The sequence below is a fragment of the Typha angustifolia genome, chromosome 9 (assembly GCF_048772165.1).
Source record: "Typha angustifolia cultivar Huaian chromosome 9, ASM4877216v1, whole genome shotgun sequence".
In the NCBI taxonomy this organism is placed as follows: Eukaryota; Viridiplantae; Streptophyta; class Magnoliopsida; order Poales; family Typhaceae; genus Typha; species Typha angustifolia.
Window position 1 is genome coordinate 12491533 of NC_133247.1, and position 12787 is coordinate 12504319.

Consider the following 12787-nt stretch of genomic DNA (forward strand, 5'->3'; position numbering starts at 1 on the left):
GATTATGTAGCATTTAAAATCCTCTTGTTTTGAGTTAGAACAAATTCGAATTTGAGGACGACATAACCTGTCCATCAGAATATACAGAATGCTATTGCCACCTTCTAATCTTTTCAGAAGTATTGAGCTAAAAACTCCGAAGGAAGAAATATCAGCCAATTCCCACTGGAAATAAGAAGTTTCTTTCAAATTCATCAACTAGCAACTTATAATTTTCAAATGCAGATAGTATCGCTTAACAACAGAATTATAAAGAGTTCTAAGTCCCAGTGAACCTATTACCACCTTTTTGGCAGAAAGAAACCGACATTAGCTCATTTGGCCACAATTCATTTCCACCCAGAAAAGGCAGAGTTTCTTATTCACTCTAGAAACACCTCAAGCAGTATATCCAAAAATAAAATGTATACACATCCACAGAAGGTCATTTGTATCCTTATTACAGCAGCAGGGACCTGATTGCAGAACTTAGCAAGATTGCAAACAGAAAAATATTTGTTGGCAAATGTCGGTCATGCATCAGTACTCTTTCTTGCCAAAGTTTTTGCACCATAGCTGTGAAGGTATCGGGCGGACCGGGTAATGGGGTCGTTGCTGCACGAAAAGAATTCATCAGTCTTGGAGTTTTAGAAATGATTGTTAGTGAAAAAACATTTGAGTAAGAAACAAGTTACTGCACTGAGAAATTCATAGCAGGAACTGTTCCATGAACGCTAACCAACCTATTAGCTGAAATTACCTAAAGGTTCTACCTATCACTAGTCACTAAGTATCCACAAAACACGAGCTTCAGCCTTTCTTCCAGAAATTTCATGCTAGAATGAAACACAAAATGAAACAAAATGCATCAAGTCCTATGCATATTTTATATTCAAAGGCATAAAAGCAGAAGGATGAAAAAACTAAACTACGCACAAGTTTTAATTCAAAATTGTATGATAAAGTGGACCAGAGATACCTTACAATGCCTGTGTTAAGCAGATATTTAAATATGGTGAAAATTTATGGATACATAACGAACAAAAAAAGAATAACATAAAAGAATCAAGAAGAAATAAGAATAGTAAATTTTTTCAAGCCCCTATGTTCAAGGATATTGTATCAACAAGATAATACTGAAGTTACAGAAAAGCAAATATCAGAACCAAACATTCTAATAATGGAATGATAGATATCAGAATGAAAACAACAATGATTTATCCATACAACTTCGTGTTCAATTATTTTAAGTATCGATTCATCTATATTCCATTCTTATTTCTCTTATAGCTACTACAAATATTATGTGGCCATAGGCAGCTTGTCAGGTTATTATTTTATGGCCCAATTGCGCTTAGGCCCTACGCAGATGTGGTTCATGTAAGATGATCAAGGGATGATTGCATATTCAACAGGGCATGCAAGAGCATCCACTGCTTTTCAGAATACTGTAGATAAGACTAACAACATGTCCCTACCAACCTAGTGGCCTTCGAGTTTAAGGTAAGATAATAAGCTATACTTTTGTGAACTGTGACAACAAACTCTGACGTTTATACCATTCTTATTTTTCAATATTTTTTTACACTGATCAGATTTATAAAAATTAAGCTCCAACCTTAATTAAGCAGCAAGATTATTGCAGTTATTAACAAAAAAGAGTGGTCATGATCACTCCATCTTCCTGCTTACAGTGGATGTCTCTCCCATTTCCAGTTTCATGAAATCAGGAAGTTATATTCAAGTGTAAAACAATGGCTGTTGTTCTAAAATAGCCACCTTGTTTCATACTTCATAGTCATGCCCCTTATGCAAAACCTGCCTAAAACACAGGCATCTTTCCTAGCAATTTAGGTGATGTTTTGCTATGTAGGACATTCTCAAAGTTCAAAATAATTGTTGGTGTTTCCAAATCAATGGATCCTAGTAGCTTTCTATGATTTTAATAAGAAATCTAATTATTACCTTTTGGTTTTCATGCATTATTTTTAAACTCTGAATTCCTATAATATTTTTTTTAGTTATTACTTATTAATACCTAAGCCATCCCAAAGATTAGACACCCACCTAGCACAAATGATTGCTACCTGCCAGTCTAAAACCTATAATCTATTAAAACCCTGTCAACAATAATATGGAATTTCACACCCACTATTCTTGTTACTACTATCAATGTTTATTTTGCACATGTTCCTACACTGCGCTCCTTAGTAGCATCTTCTACTCAAATTAAATTGCTTTTCCTTACAGGCACTATATGCAGTCTCTGCATGATTGCATTAATCATTTTAAATGTCTCTCACATTAATTTTCAAGTTGAACACTATTTTTGCTAGTAAGATTACTCATCCATTTCTATATCAGTTGCACTAATCTTATCAACTTGTCTAACAATCTAATGAACAGACATGCCATGCTGCAATAATCTTGTAGTATTTCTCATTAATTATTCTGAGATGTGCTTGTAATAACCCTAAATTTAATAGTGTGTGTGATTGATAATAAATGGAGAGAAGAAAGTGATGAAAGTTTTTATTAAAGTCACTCTTAGTAAATGATCAGAACTTCTTATTCTTAGTAGAAATTAGAAGTGTTTGGTGAAAGTGTAGAGTAATTATCGCAATTAATGATGACATGCAATATATAAAACTGTAGAAAATATTATTCTCTTCCTTTAAAATAAAAAGTGAAATGAAAAAAAATTTGATGGATTTAAGTAAGCGGAGAATTCACTCCTCACTCCAGTTTTTTCCTTTGAACACCACAAAATGGTAGACATTCAGAAAACTAGCACCCTCTTTCTTCACTTTCCATTAATCAAACACAACCTAAGTGGAAGTAAATGCAAGAAGCACAAGGGATGCAAGATCCAATATAATGTACCCAAACTCATACATTTTCCTCTCTCTTTGATATAAAAAAAGCATTTCAATTGCACGCAAAACCATTTTCCAGTGCAAAATTAATAACAAAATACTATAAAGATTCATCTACATACTCGAATTAAGATCTCCAGGTAGATCGTGCAACCAAAGATTTCAGCATCGAAAACCACCAAATGTGATGGTATTTGGGAGATCCATCAGAAACCCCAATTAATGATTTTGTTTCTTTATAATTTTCTATTTGCCCTGCTACAAGATTGAAGATTTATAACCAATTTATCCAGATCTGTTTGTTCCGTCGCGGCGGATGCCAAATCCACGAGAAATTTCGAAGAAATAGGTAACAATAAAAACAAAATCAAATAAATGGGAAGGTCAGATAAGGATACCTCGAGCTCGGCGGACTTCATGGCGATGGGAATGCAGACGAGGAAGATGCCGACCATGGCGATGGCGGTGTTGCGCTTCCAGTGCTTCGGGCGGCAGTAGGGCCCACCCGTCATGCTCCATACCTTGTTACGGAAGTCCGGCGCATGACCGTGGTCCACGTGTCCATGGTGATCTCCTCCTCCGCCGCCCATTCTTGCCTCTCTTCGCCTTCCTTCTCCACCCCCTTCTCTCTCTCAAATCCACAGAAGGAAAGAAAACCCTAGAATGAGAGTTCGGGCCCTTTTGGTTGGGGGTGAGGGGGAGATCAGTTAGAATGAATTTTTATATTTAACACCCTGTGTTTCTGGATTATTCCATCATTACGGTTCATATATACCAAATGATTGTTAAACATTCTACCCCCTTGTTCTTGGGTTCTACCTAATTTTTCTTTTTTTGATGTAAGAGAGGTGATCTACTTGATTAATTAAGTGGCATGGAGTGAGGGAACAGGGCAGGGGAAGTGAATTCCTGATCAAACAATAACAATCTCAATGGAATAGTAATGGACAAATGCAATCCAAATTAGAAAAATCACAAATATGATGCCGAAGAGTAAAGAAATCATAGAGATCAATCTAACCATGAATAAGTAACTCCAAATGCAAGTATTCACAGAGAAAATAAAGAGAGACGTAAGATTTTATGTGGTACGATGATGTGCCTACGTCAGTGGATGATACAAATTTTCAATCCACTATTTGAATATAAATACAAAGAGTTTTCTGAACTCTAGAACTCTGAATACAATAGTAGTTTCCTCTCTCAAGTATTTCTAAAGTTTATTATGCTATAAAATCTCAATTAGGTATTTATAGGGATGACTCGAAGGAGAAGAAAATCACGGGCTGTTCGAACAGATGGACAACGTTTGTACGTCTGTGCATCGTTGCAAACACGTTTTTGTAAACTTTTCAAACGGATGAATAACGTTCAGACGCAGATGCACCATTGGAAGACTATAGGAACATCGTGACCTTCCAAACTCTCAATAATCCAAACCGTTCTCCATCTCGTAGCACATAAATTTAAAATGTTAGTAATATTCAATGAATGTAGTTAACTCGTTGGAACAATTTTGTTAGTTTTGAGCCAATTTTTAATAGGACCCACCGTGAAGTATGAGTAGAAAAACGAATACAAAAGATAAGCGATTTGCAATCGTCAATTAAGCTTGATAGCATCCGAAGGTGTTTGCGGATCGCCTGCGATGATTTTGATAAGCAATTCGGAGTTTGACTCCACCTCTAGGTTGTTCCTTTAACTACACTTTGCGAGATCCTAGCTAAAATCTGGTTGATTATGAGGCCATTCGTGGATTCGGATTTGGTAGAAGGGTTATACCTCTTTCAATCTTGCTTCTGAGGAAGATACAATCAGGATGCTTATTAAAGGCCCATGGACGTACGTACTACAAGGACGCGAGTTCTCAACTTCCAAGCTTCTCTTCAACGGAAGTCAATTAGATAGCCACCTATATATATATATATAGCGAGGTTTGGTTGGAATTGGGTATACCAAATTCTTGCTTTTCTTACTATCAGATCAGTTCATGTCCTGATCCCTCGAGAGAAACACAGATTCTCAGGTTGCCTCCATGGGTGTTCGTGATCGAAACTAGTTTGGTACGTCTGGCTCTGGCAGCCCCAGTGATGATGCTTCTTTGGAGGTGCAGGTTGACCCTCTTTTTGCTGCGGAGGAGGACGATGATCGAGTTGGAATCCTACCGCCCTGATGACTGGGTCATCTCCTCATGCATCTAGCATGGGTTGGGTGCTAAATGTTGCTAGTATTGAGTAGTAACTGGTGAGTAGGAGAAGAAGGAGAAGAAGGAGAAGAAGAGAATACTTCACCTTCCCTTTTAATACAATAACATAACCTAATCAACCATACAATAGTAATTAGGTAGTAACACACGCATAGTCCCATCTCCACTATTATATATTATGCTGGTCACTTTCCATTGATGGCAACGGCCATGGCTTTCTCCTCCACTGGCGCAAGATAGTACTCAGCCGTCAAAGGCCGAAACACCGCCGGCTCCTCCTCCTCGATCACCTCCACTATCCTTGGCATGAGGTGTGCGTACACCACCCAATCTCCGTTCTCCCTGGCGCTCGGCATCGGCATCACGTACCCGGCGGCGGAGCTCCCCCACGGGAAGTGGTACGACCCGAACGCCGGCTTTCCCCACCCGAAGTCCACCTCCCTCACCGGGAACCTCCTCCCCGACGACACCAGGCACGCCGGTCCTCCGGCCTCCTCGCAGTATATACTCGCCACCAACGCCTCCGGCCGCCGCGACTCCACCCAGTCGACCAGCCCCAAGAAGTGCTCTCCGGTGGCGGCGGCCGACACCCATGCATGCAGGTCGTCAGCCACGTCACTTAGCTCACTCTCATGCAGAACTTTCACGTCCAAAGTCCCAAATGGAATCGATAGCACGTTGCCGAAGTAATTCTCCATGGATTTGTTAGTAGACGCAGCAAGCCGCGAACGCCCATCAACGACGACGCCCATGCGGCACGATTTCTCCTTCGGATCAGAGGATTTGGCGAGGAGTCGCCAGAGGTAGGCGGTGAAGGCTTCTAATTTGGTCCTCCCCTCCCCAGCAGAGGACTGGAGGAGGGCGATGTCTTCGGCGGTGATGTAGTAGATGCGGTTGACGGCCTCGGTCGGGGAGCGACGGGGAGGGGGGATGGAGGAGACGGAAACGTACAAGTTGCCGATGGCGACGTCATAAGAGCCCGGTCGACGGGGGGTCAGGAGGGACCGGCGGAAGGAGGGGAGCCGGGAGAGAGGCTTTGAGCGCCCTGTCTCGGCCCAGGCCACCAAGAACATGTTGGTGGAGTAGGCGTCGGCGACGCGGTGGTCGAAGGTGCACGCCACCACCACTCCGCCGCATTTGAGCTCTGTTGCCTGTTTGTAAATATAAAGAAAGCAAGTAGTGACTTGCAAAAATAATTCTCTAGTATTTTATAGACTTTGAGTCGGTAGTCAACTTATTGAATTACCATAGCCATGCAATGCAATGATTCTCACCAATTAGATAGTACGGTGAACTTGCCTACCCTCCTTCAGTTATCTATTGTTTATTTTTAGATAATCGATAGTCCTAACTCTCTGGAGATACCACAAATGGACTTAAATAATACGCATATAGTACTCCAGTAAAAATATCCCCACTAAATATGAACCTAATATTCACACAGAAATGTAACTAAGAATCTCAGTCATGAGCTAGTTGGACTTGTGTTAGTGCATGAGCATTTCCCATGAAAAGCAAGTTGATTTTAATCATATTTAAGCATTACTCTTTTGTGTACGTATACTTATATGAGAGAGAGAGAGAGAGAGAGAGAGAGAGAGGCAACAACCTGAACACAAAGGACGCCTTCCTTCTTCTTCGGCATCAGTTTACCCTCCACACTCTCATTAGGGTCATAGAGGTTGAGCTCTGGGAGCTCGACATCGGCATAGGCTTCGATGAAATCCACCCCGCGGTCGTTGCAAAGAAGCTCCGGCTCACCAACGGAGTTTACAACGATTTCGCCTGCGAAGGGGTAGTAGGTGACAAGAACCTGCCCCAACGCCGCCTTGAGAGTACTGACCATGGCGGCGAAGGGGTTCGCCTTCGCACTCTGCTTCTTGTAGCAGAAGAAGACGCCGACGTTCAACGGCGGGAGGAGTAGGTCAAGGTTGGAGAGTGGTAGCCAATGCTCTTGCACAGGGAGGATGGCAGCCACTGTCTCCTTTCCCTTAGTAGTCACACTGAATACTTTGCTTCCACTCATATCTCTTAGAGTGAGAGAGTTAGAGAGAGAGAGAGAGAGAGAGAGAGAGAGAGAGAGAGAGAGAGAGAGAGAGAGAGAGAGAGAGAGAGAGAGAGAGAGAGAGAGAGAGAAAGTGAAAGAGAGGTGAGGGTGGGTGTGTTGGGTAAGCTAGGAGTTATGTTTAAGATGAGGAGGTTGAAGGAGAACATGGTTTACTTATAGAGGGGAAGGCTCACCAAAGAGGAATATATAATAGTTAAGAAGATAGGAGAAAACTTCGTCCCTAGTGGTCTTCTTTAACAACTATAGGATAGTTTATGTGACAAAGGTGAAATTAAACATAGAGAAATGATTTAATACTTACCTTTAATAATCTCCTTTTTTACGACTGAAATTCTATGACATTGTATAAAATTTAAAATTCGGAGGTAGGGGAGAAATAAATAAGGTAGGTCCAAAGATATGGAAAGCAAAGTCGAGACTAAGAAAAAAAATTGTAAATATTAAGACATGAATCCAATTGATTGTGGACAAAACAAAACAATAGATAATGCTTCCCAAAACACTAGACACACGTCAAACGCAAATGTATAAAACAAAACACTAATTTGACAAAAGATTTGCAAATTAAACACTAAATCAATTTATCACACATTAAATTCAATAATTAAGGAAAGATAATGTGATACGACTCTATTGGATTGGATCCACTTGCGGCATTGGGTTCATTGGGATAAGTCTATTTATCTAGTTTGTGTTTACTTGAGAGAACAAAACATTTTGCAAAAGGGGTGTTCGACGATCTGCGTTTGAACGAGGCTGTTCGAACGTCCGCACGTGTTTGCAACGATAGAGAATGATATTTGAGCGTTCGAATGTGAATGGATGCGTTCAAACGCACCGCAGTGAAAATTATTGGTTTGTTAGGATTTCAATTTAGTTGCTTAGGTATCTGGGCTGAGCCTCTATAAATATGTGGAGGAAACCCTAATTAGCGTTTATTTGATAATTAAAAATGATATTGTGCATTTATCTGTTTCTCTCTTGCTCTAGCTGTTGGCGCCTTCTCCACCTCATTTTCACTGCTCAAGTCTTTGATCGGCTTCTTCTAACTTCAATCCCCCTCTTCTATTACAACTTCTCCTCCTTCACTCTAAGGAATTAACATAGCACCTATTTAGCCATTGAAGAGCTATCAAGCTAGGGTTTATCCAACCTTCGACCACTTTTTGGGCCGATATCTCAAAATCTAGCCGTCCAAACTCTGAGATTTTGGATTTGTTGGAAAGTTATTTTTAAGTGCGACAACATATCCAAATTTCAGGAAGATCGAACGGTTAGATCATCCGCAGCTTTTTTCAAAAGTCACGTCTTCGAACTAGTCCAGATCGAATTAAATCTGTTTGTAACATAATGCTTTCAAAATATTCAATCACCTTCGAGCAATTTCACGTTAAAATAATTTATCAAAATACATAAGTATGATCCAATGTCGATGAACAATTAAAACATACAAATATTGATTTATGAAAAATTTTAAAACTATTTTCCCCTTGAGCATATCCCCCGAAAAAAATTCAATAAATTAATAAATGAAATTTTCAACAAAAAAAAAAAGCTCCAATTTGTCAAAGTAAAGAGTTTCAATATACTCCAATTTGACAGGAGATTACCTCGAATTCCAAAATCCGCCAAACTTACCAATCATAGCGTCGAAGATCATATAATATATAGTCATGAGATAGCAATATATTATACCATCACAATCTCAAATAATACCAATTCATGCATGTCAACTCAAGATTTGCAACAACGTCCAAAAATCCAAAAAGAACTAGTTTCTTCTGAAATAAGATTTAGCTTATTTTGAGATAAACATTTATACTAGTATAATAACTTAAATAATCACTTAGGCTTAATTTATATTTATCACTCCTCTCACTTTGTACCACCAAATTAATAATAAATTTTTTATATATTTATCTTGAGAGACGACACTCAAATTAACTGTCATTTCTCTCTTAAAAAGCCACATCAAGTGTATTATCTTCTCTCTCAAAAACTCACATTTTGTACTCTCCTCTCTATCTCAATAACTTTTCCTATCTAGGTTTGCATTGCAGTGTATAAGCCCATACTCTTCTCATAAAAAAAAAAGTACACAAATAAAATTAATTAAAATATTAAATGTATTAGTACTCCTTTCTACCAATTAAGGGGTACCATTCCACTTACTACTGTTTTTGTCTACAAATTTGTCATCATAAAATAATATATTCCTGGAAATGAAATTGATGGAAAGTAATAGTATGATAAAGAAATATCAGTCAACCTCTTTACTAATTTCCAAAGGTAAACTAGTCTCTTATATTTCTTTTATTAATACATGACTTTTGTTATGAGCCAATAGAATCCGACTGAGTGCAAAATGGTAGCCTAACTTAAGTGATAATCTTGAGGGGCCATATAGAAAGATTACAACTCTTACAGTGATTAGCTTAACAAACTTTCAAAGCTTCAATACATAGAAGACAAATGTCCCGAGGAGTGGTTACACTATTAATCATAACTGACCAACTTACCTAGCTGGGTTTTATCTTTTCATTGAGTAGGTTGTATATTAGGCATCAGAATGCAGGTAGGTTGGTGGCCAACTTGAAGAAATGGCGTCAAATGTCGCAGGCCATTTAATTTGGGCAGTGTTTTCCTTTTGCCTCATTGCACTATATATGTTGCCTTTCAGCAACTCTGATACATTCAAACATTTTTCTTCTTTCCATTAAGAGAAGATGGATAAGAGTTCTTTGCTATACAGGGAATACAAGCATTGACATTCACACAGACATAACTTGAAAGAGATTTGAGAGTTAGAAGCATTCTATCATCATGTACTTTCGGCGAAAAGTAACTTACCCTTTTGACTTTTAACTGAATTACTACTGACATTGTTAACAGAAGTAATAAAATAACTTACTAATCATACTTATATTACTACTGACTACCTGACTCACTTGCATCAAGTTCGTCTACAAAGACGAAAGCTTATGATGATATCTGTAGATGAAATATAAATAATATGAGGATCCAATAATTTTGGAATAATTCTACGAAATCCTAGAATGATCCCTTTGTTTATATGTAAAATCAGAACATTTTAATATCTATTCTGATGAAAAACTTTATGTTAATTTTATTAAAAATTTCTCATATTTTATATATATAATAAGAGAGAATAGAAAAGAAATAATGGTTTCATATTAATTTAGACCAAGAGGAGGAGTCCAAGTAATATAAATAAAAGTTTTAAGAGGGCATAGTTTGAGCGTTTTGCACTTAAAAGATTAGTGGGTTTGCGCTTTAAAAACCCACCCCAGAATCACTCAATTATATTATATTGTTTTCAGACCACAGTTCTCTTATTTTTTTTGTTTGGTGGGAAGAGAAATGTCTATTTTTTATCTAATGCCAATTGTTTTTTTTTCTCCAAAAGAAAATAATAAAAGACAATACTTTTTAAAACTCAATGAATTAGATAATTAATCTCTTTTTTTTCATCATTCTCTTACCGGCATTATTTCATATAAATAAGCTTACCATTATAGTTTTTACAAACAATATATAAGCTCATGCGCCTACTATTCGGACTCTTTTTCTATTTGATGTTGTAGTACTCAAATATCTATCTCAAACTTAAATTTAGATTTACGAAAATTTCATATCCACTTTAGAAAATGCAAATTAATTAATTGGCCAAGATATATAAAACGATACTTTTGTTTTCTTTTTAAATTTAGGAATGGAAATCTTGCTCCAGCCATCTATTAGTATGTATCAAATTACTGTGCAAAAAATATAATAGATGTAAAAAGAATAGACATTAATAGAGATAAAAGTGTAGTACATTTAAATACAACTGTTAACATTTACCCCAACTAGTATCCGATTAGAAACCTACCACATGTATATCGTACTCATAAGCTGCATTTAGAAGAATATTACAAAGAACTAGAAACGTTTTCCAATTTAAAGATGTGCTGGGGTTGATAAAGAAATAATTAAGAGGACCAACTTCAAATTGACTATCCAACTTTCCACTAGATGAAGCCTACCTTTCACTGCATCTCATCATTAAATCGTGGTGATGGATCAACTAATCAGTGCAATTTAGATACAATGAGTAGTGATGGGTCAATTATCGAATCACAACTATGAGAAGGGATCCATGGGGAATAGACAAACACCATCTATCAACTCTAGTTTAACCACCAGCTCTACTGCACTTCATTATTTTATTAGTACCAGAAAAAAATGGCTCTTCCTCTAAAAATATTGCCGGTTAGAGTGCCAACAAAATGATAGTTGAAGGCTAGAAGGTTGTTCTCATGGAAGAGGGAATTAAAATTGCTAAACTTTAAAGAGAAAGTGAAGCAGTTTGGAATCTAGAAGACAAACATATCTTACTAATTAGCATATAGATATCTAAGTGGGTGCACAAACTATAGGTTTAATATACGTCAAGGTTGCACCTAAAACTTTTCTCTATAACCCAAGTAAAATTATCAGCTGCCGGGTTATTCAAATTTTGGAATGTTTTTCTTTTATGAGTATATTAGGTAATCCATTAATTTATTTGCTTTTTGTTCAAGAATATATATACACACTTACTAAGCTTTTAGAAGTTTGTCGAGCCATAATTAATCTGTGTGTAGTTAATTTTTCCAAGTAAATGTGCTGTTTAATGCAAAGAAGAATCACAGTGAGATATATATATATATATAAATTTAAGAACAAGCTTATTGGCGACATGAATCCAATGCTATCATGCAAATCCACTCATCATCAAACACCCCACAAGTGATGGTAGCTCTTCCATCTCCATCAAAGCATTGAGCACGGACTACTCTTCGATTGCTCTGCCTCCACCTAGCATAGTAGCATCCATGTACAACATGTACAGAGCCGAGAATAGCTACAGCTAAATAACTTATGGAGAATTCATCGAGCTAGCTCTTGGTCTCTTCCATGCACAGAGATGATCGATACCTTTAAAATATCTCTAACTTACTGATTTCTTACAATCATGCATATTCAAGTTTGATATTTTAAGAGCTAAAAATATCCCTAACGGAATTCATTTTTGTCTTGTTATTTTATTCATATCTTTCTTTTTTTAAATATAAACTCCGATCAATTTTATTTTTACTTATTCTTCTATAATTTTATCTCATAATATCTTCAAATTAATATAATCTACTAAAAAAAATAATATTATCTATTAATAACTGATATAATCCATCCTTATGTTTCTCGTATATTTATACTGATCAATATTACTTTGGATGCAAATAGAAAGCTCATTCAATATTCTAGAATCGAATTTAAAGATTAAAAAATAAAATTATAGATAATTAAATAAAACTTTTTAATATATCTAAAATAATATTAATAAAAGTTTATGTAAGAAAGATATAAGTAAAAAAGTCTCAGTCGTACTAGACTCCTCCTATCTTAATAAGATAATATCATAAGAACATAGAAACAAAGAAAACAAACCAGAAAGAATAACAATCCCAATTGAAAATTGTCTGCATTCAAATCTTTGAATGGAAAAAGTCTAATGATTACGCATCGTCTAAAAAGATCAAAAGTCACAAATAAAAGTTTATGAGCAATTTAAATTTCGACCAAACTAAACTAGAGCGAATGCAGTACGCAAATTCA

At 36.8% G+C, this 12787-nt stretch overlaps 2 protein-coding genes across 2 annotated transcripts; both read right to left on the reverse strand.

The window, feature by feature from the left end:
- Positions 1–151: 151 nt before the first annotated feature.
- On the reverse strand, positions 152–3532 carry LOC140767725 (uncharacterized). Its single transcript, XM_073107735.1, has 2 exons — positions 3254–3532; positions 152–594 (listed from the first exon to the last, which is right to left on the reverse strand). The coding sequence occupies exons 1-2, from the start codon at positions 3443–3445 to the stop codon at positions 520–522; spliced, it is 267 nt and encodes an 88-aa protein (XP_072963836.1). The 5' UTR covers positions 3446–3532; the 3' UTR covers positions 152–519.
- Positions 3533–5067: 1535 nt separating this feature from the next.
- LOC140767722 (coniferyl alcohol acyltransferase-like) lies at positions 5068–7172 on the reverse strand. The gene is made up of 2 exons (XM_073107727.1): positions 6671–7172; positions 5068–6212 (listed from the first exon to the last, which is right to left on the reverse strand). Exons 1-2 carry the CDS (start codon positions 7085–7087, stop codon positions 5247–5249), a joined length of 1383 nt encoding a protein of 460 aa, XP_072963828.1. The 5' UTR covers positions 7088–7172; the 3' UTR covers positions 5068–5246.
- Between the last annotated feature and the right edge of the window lie 5615 nt (positions 7173–12787).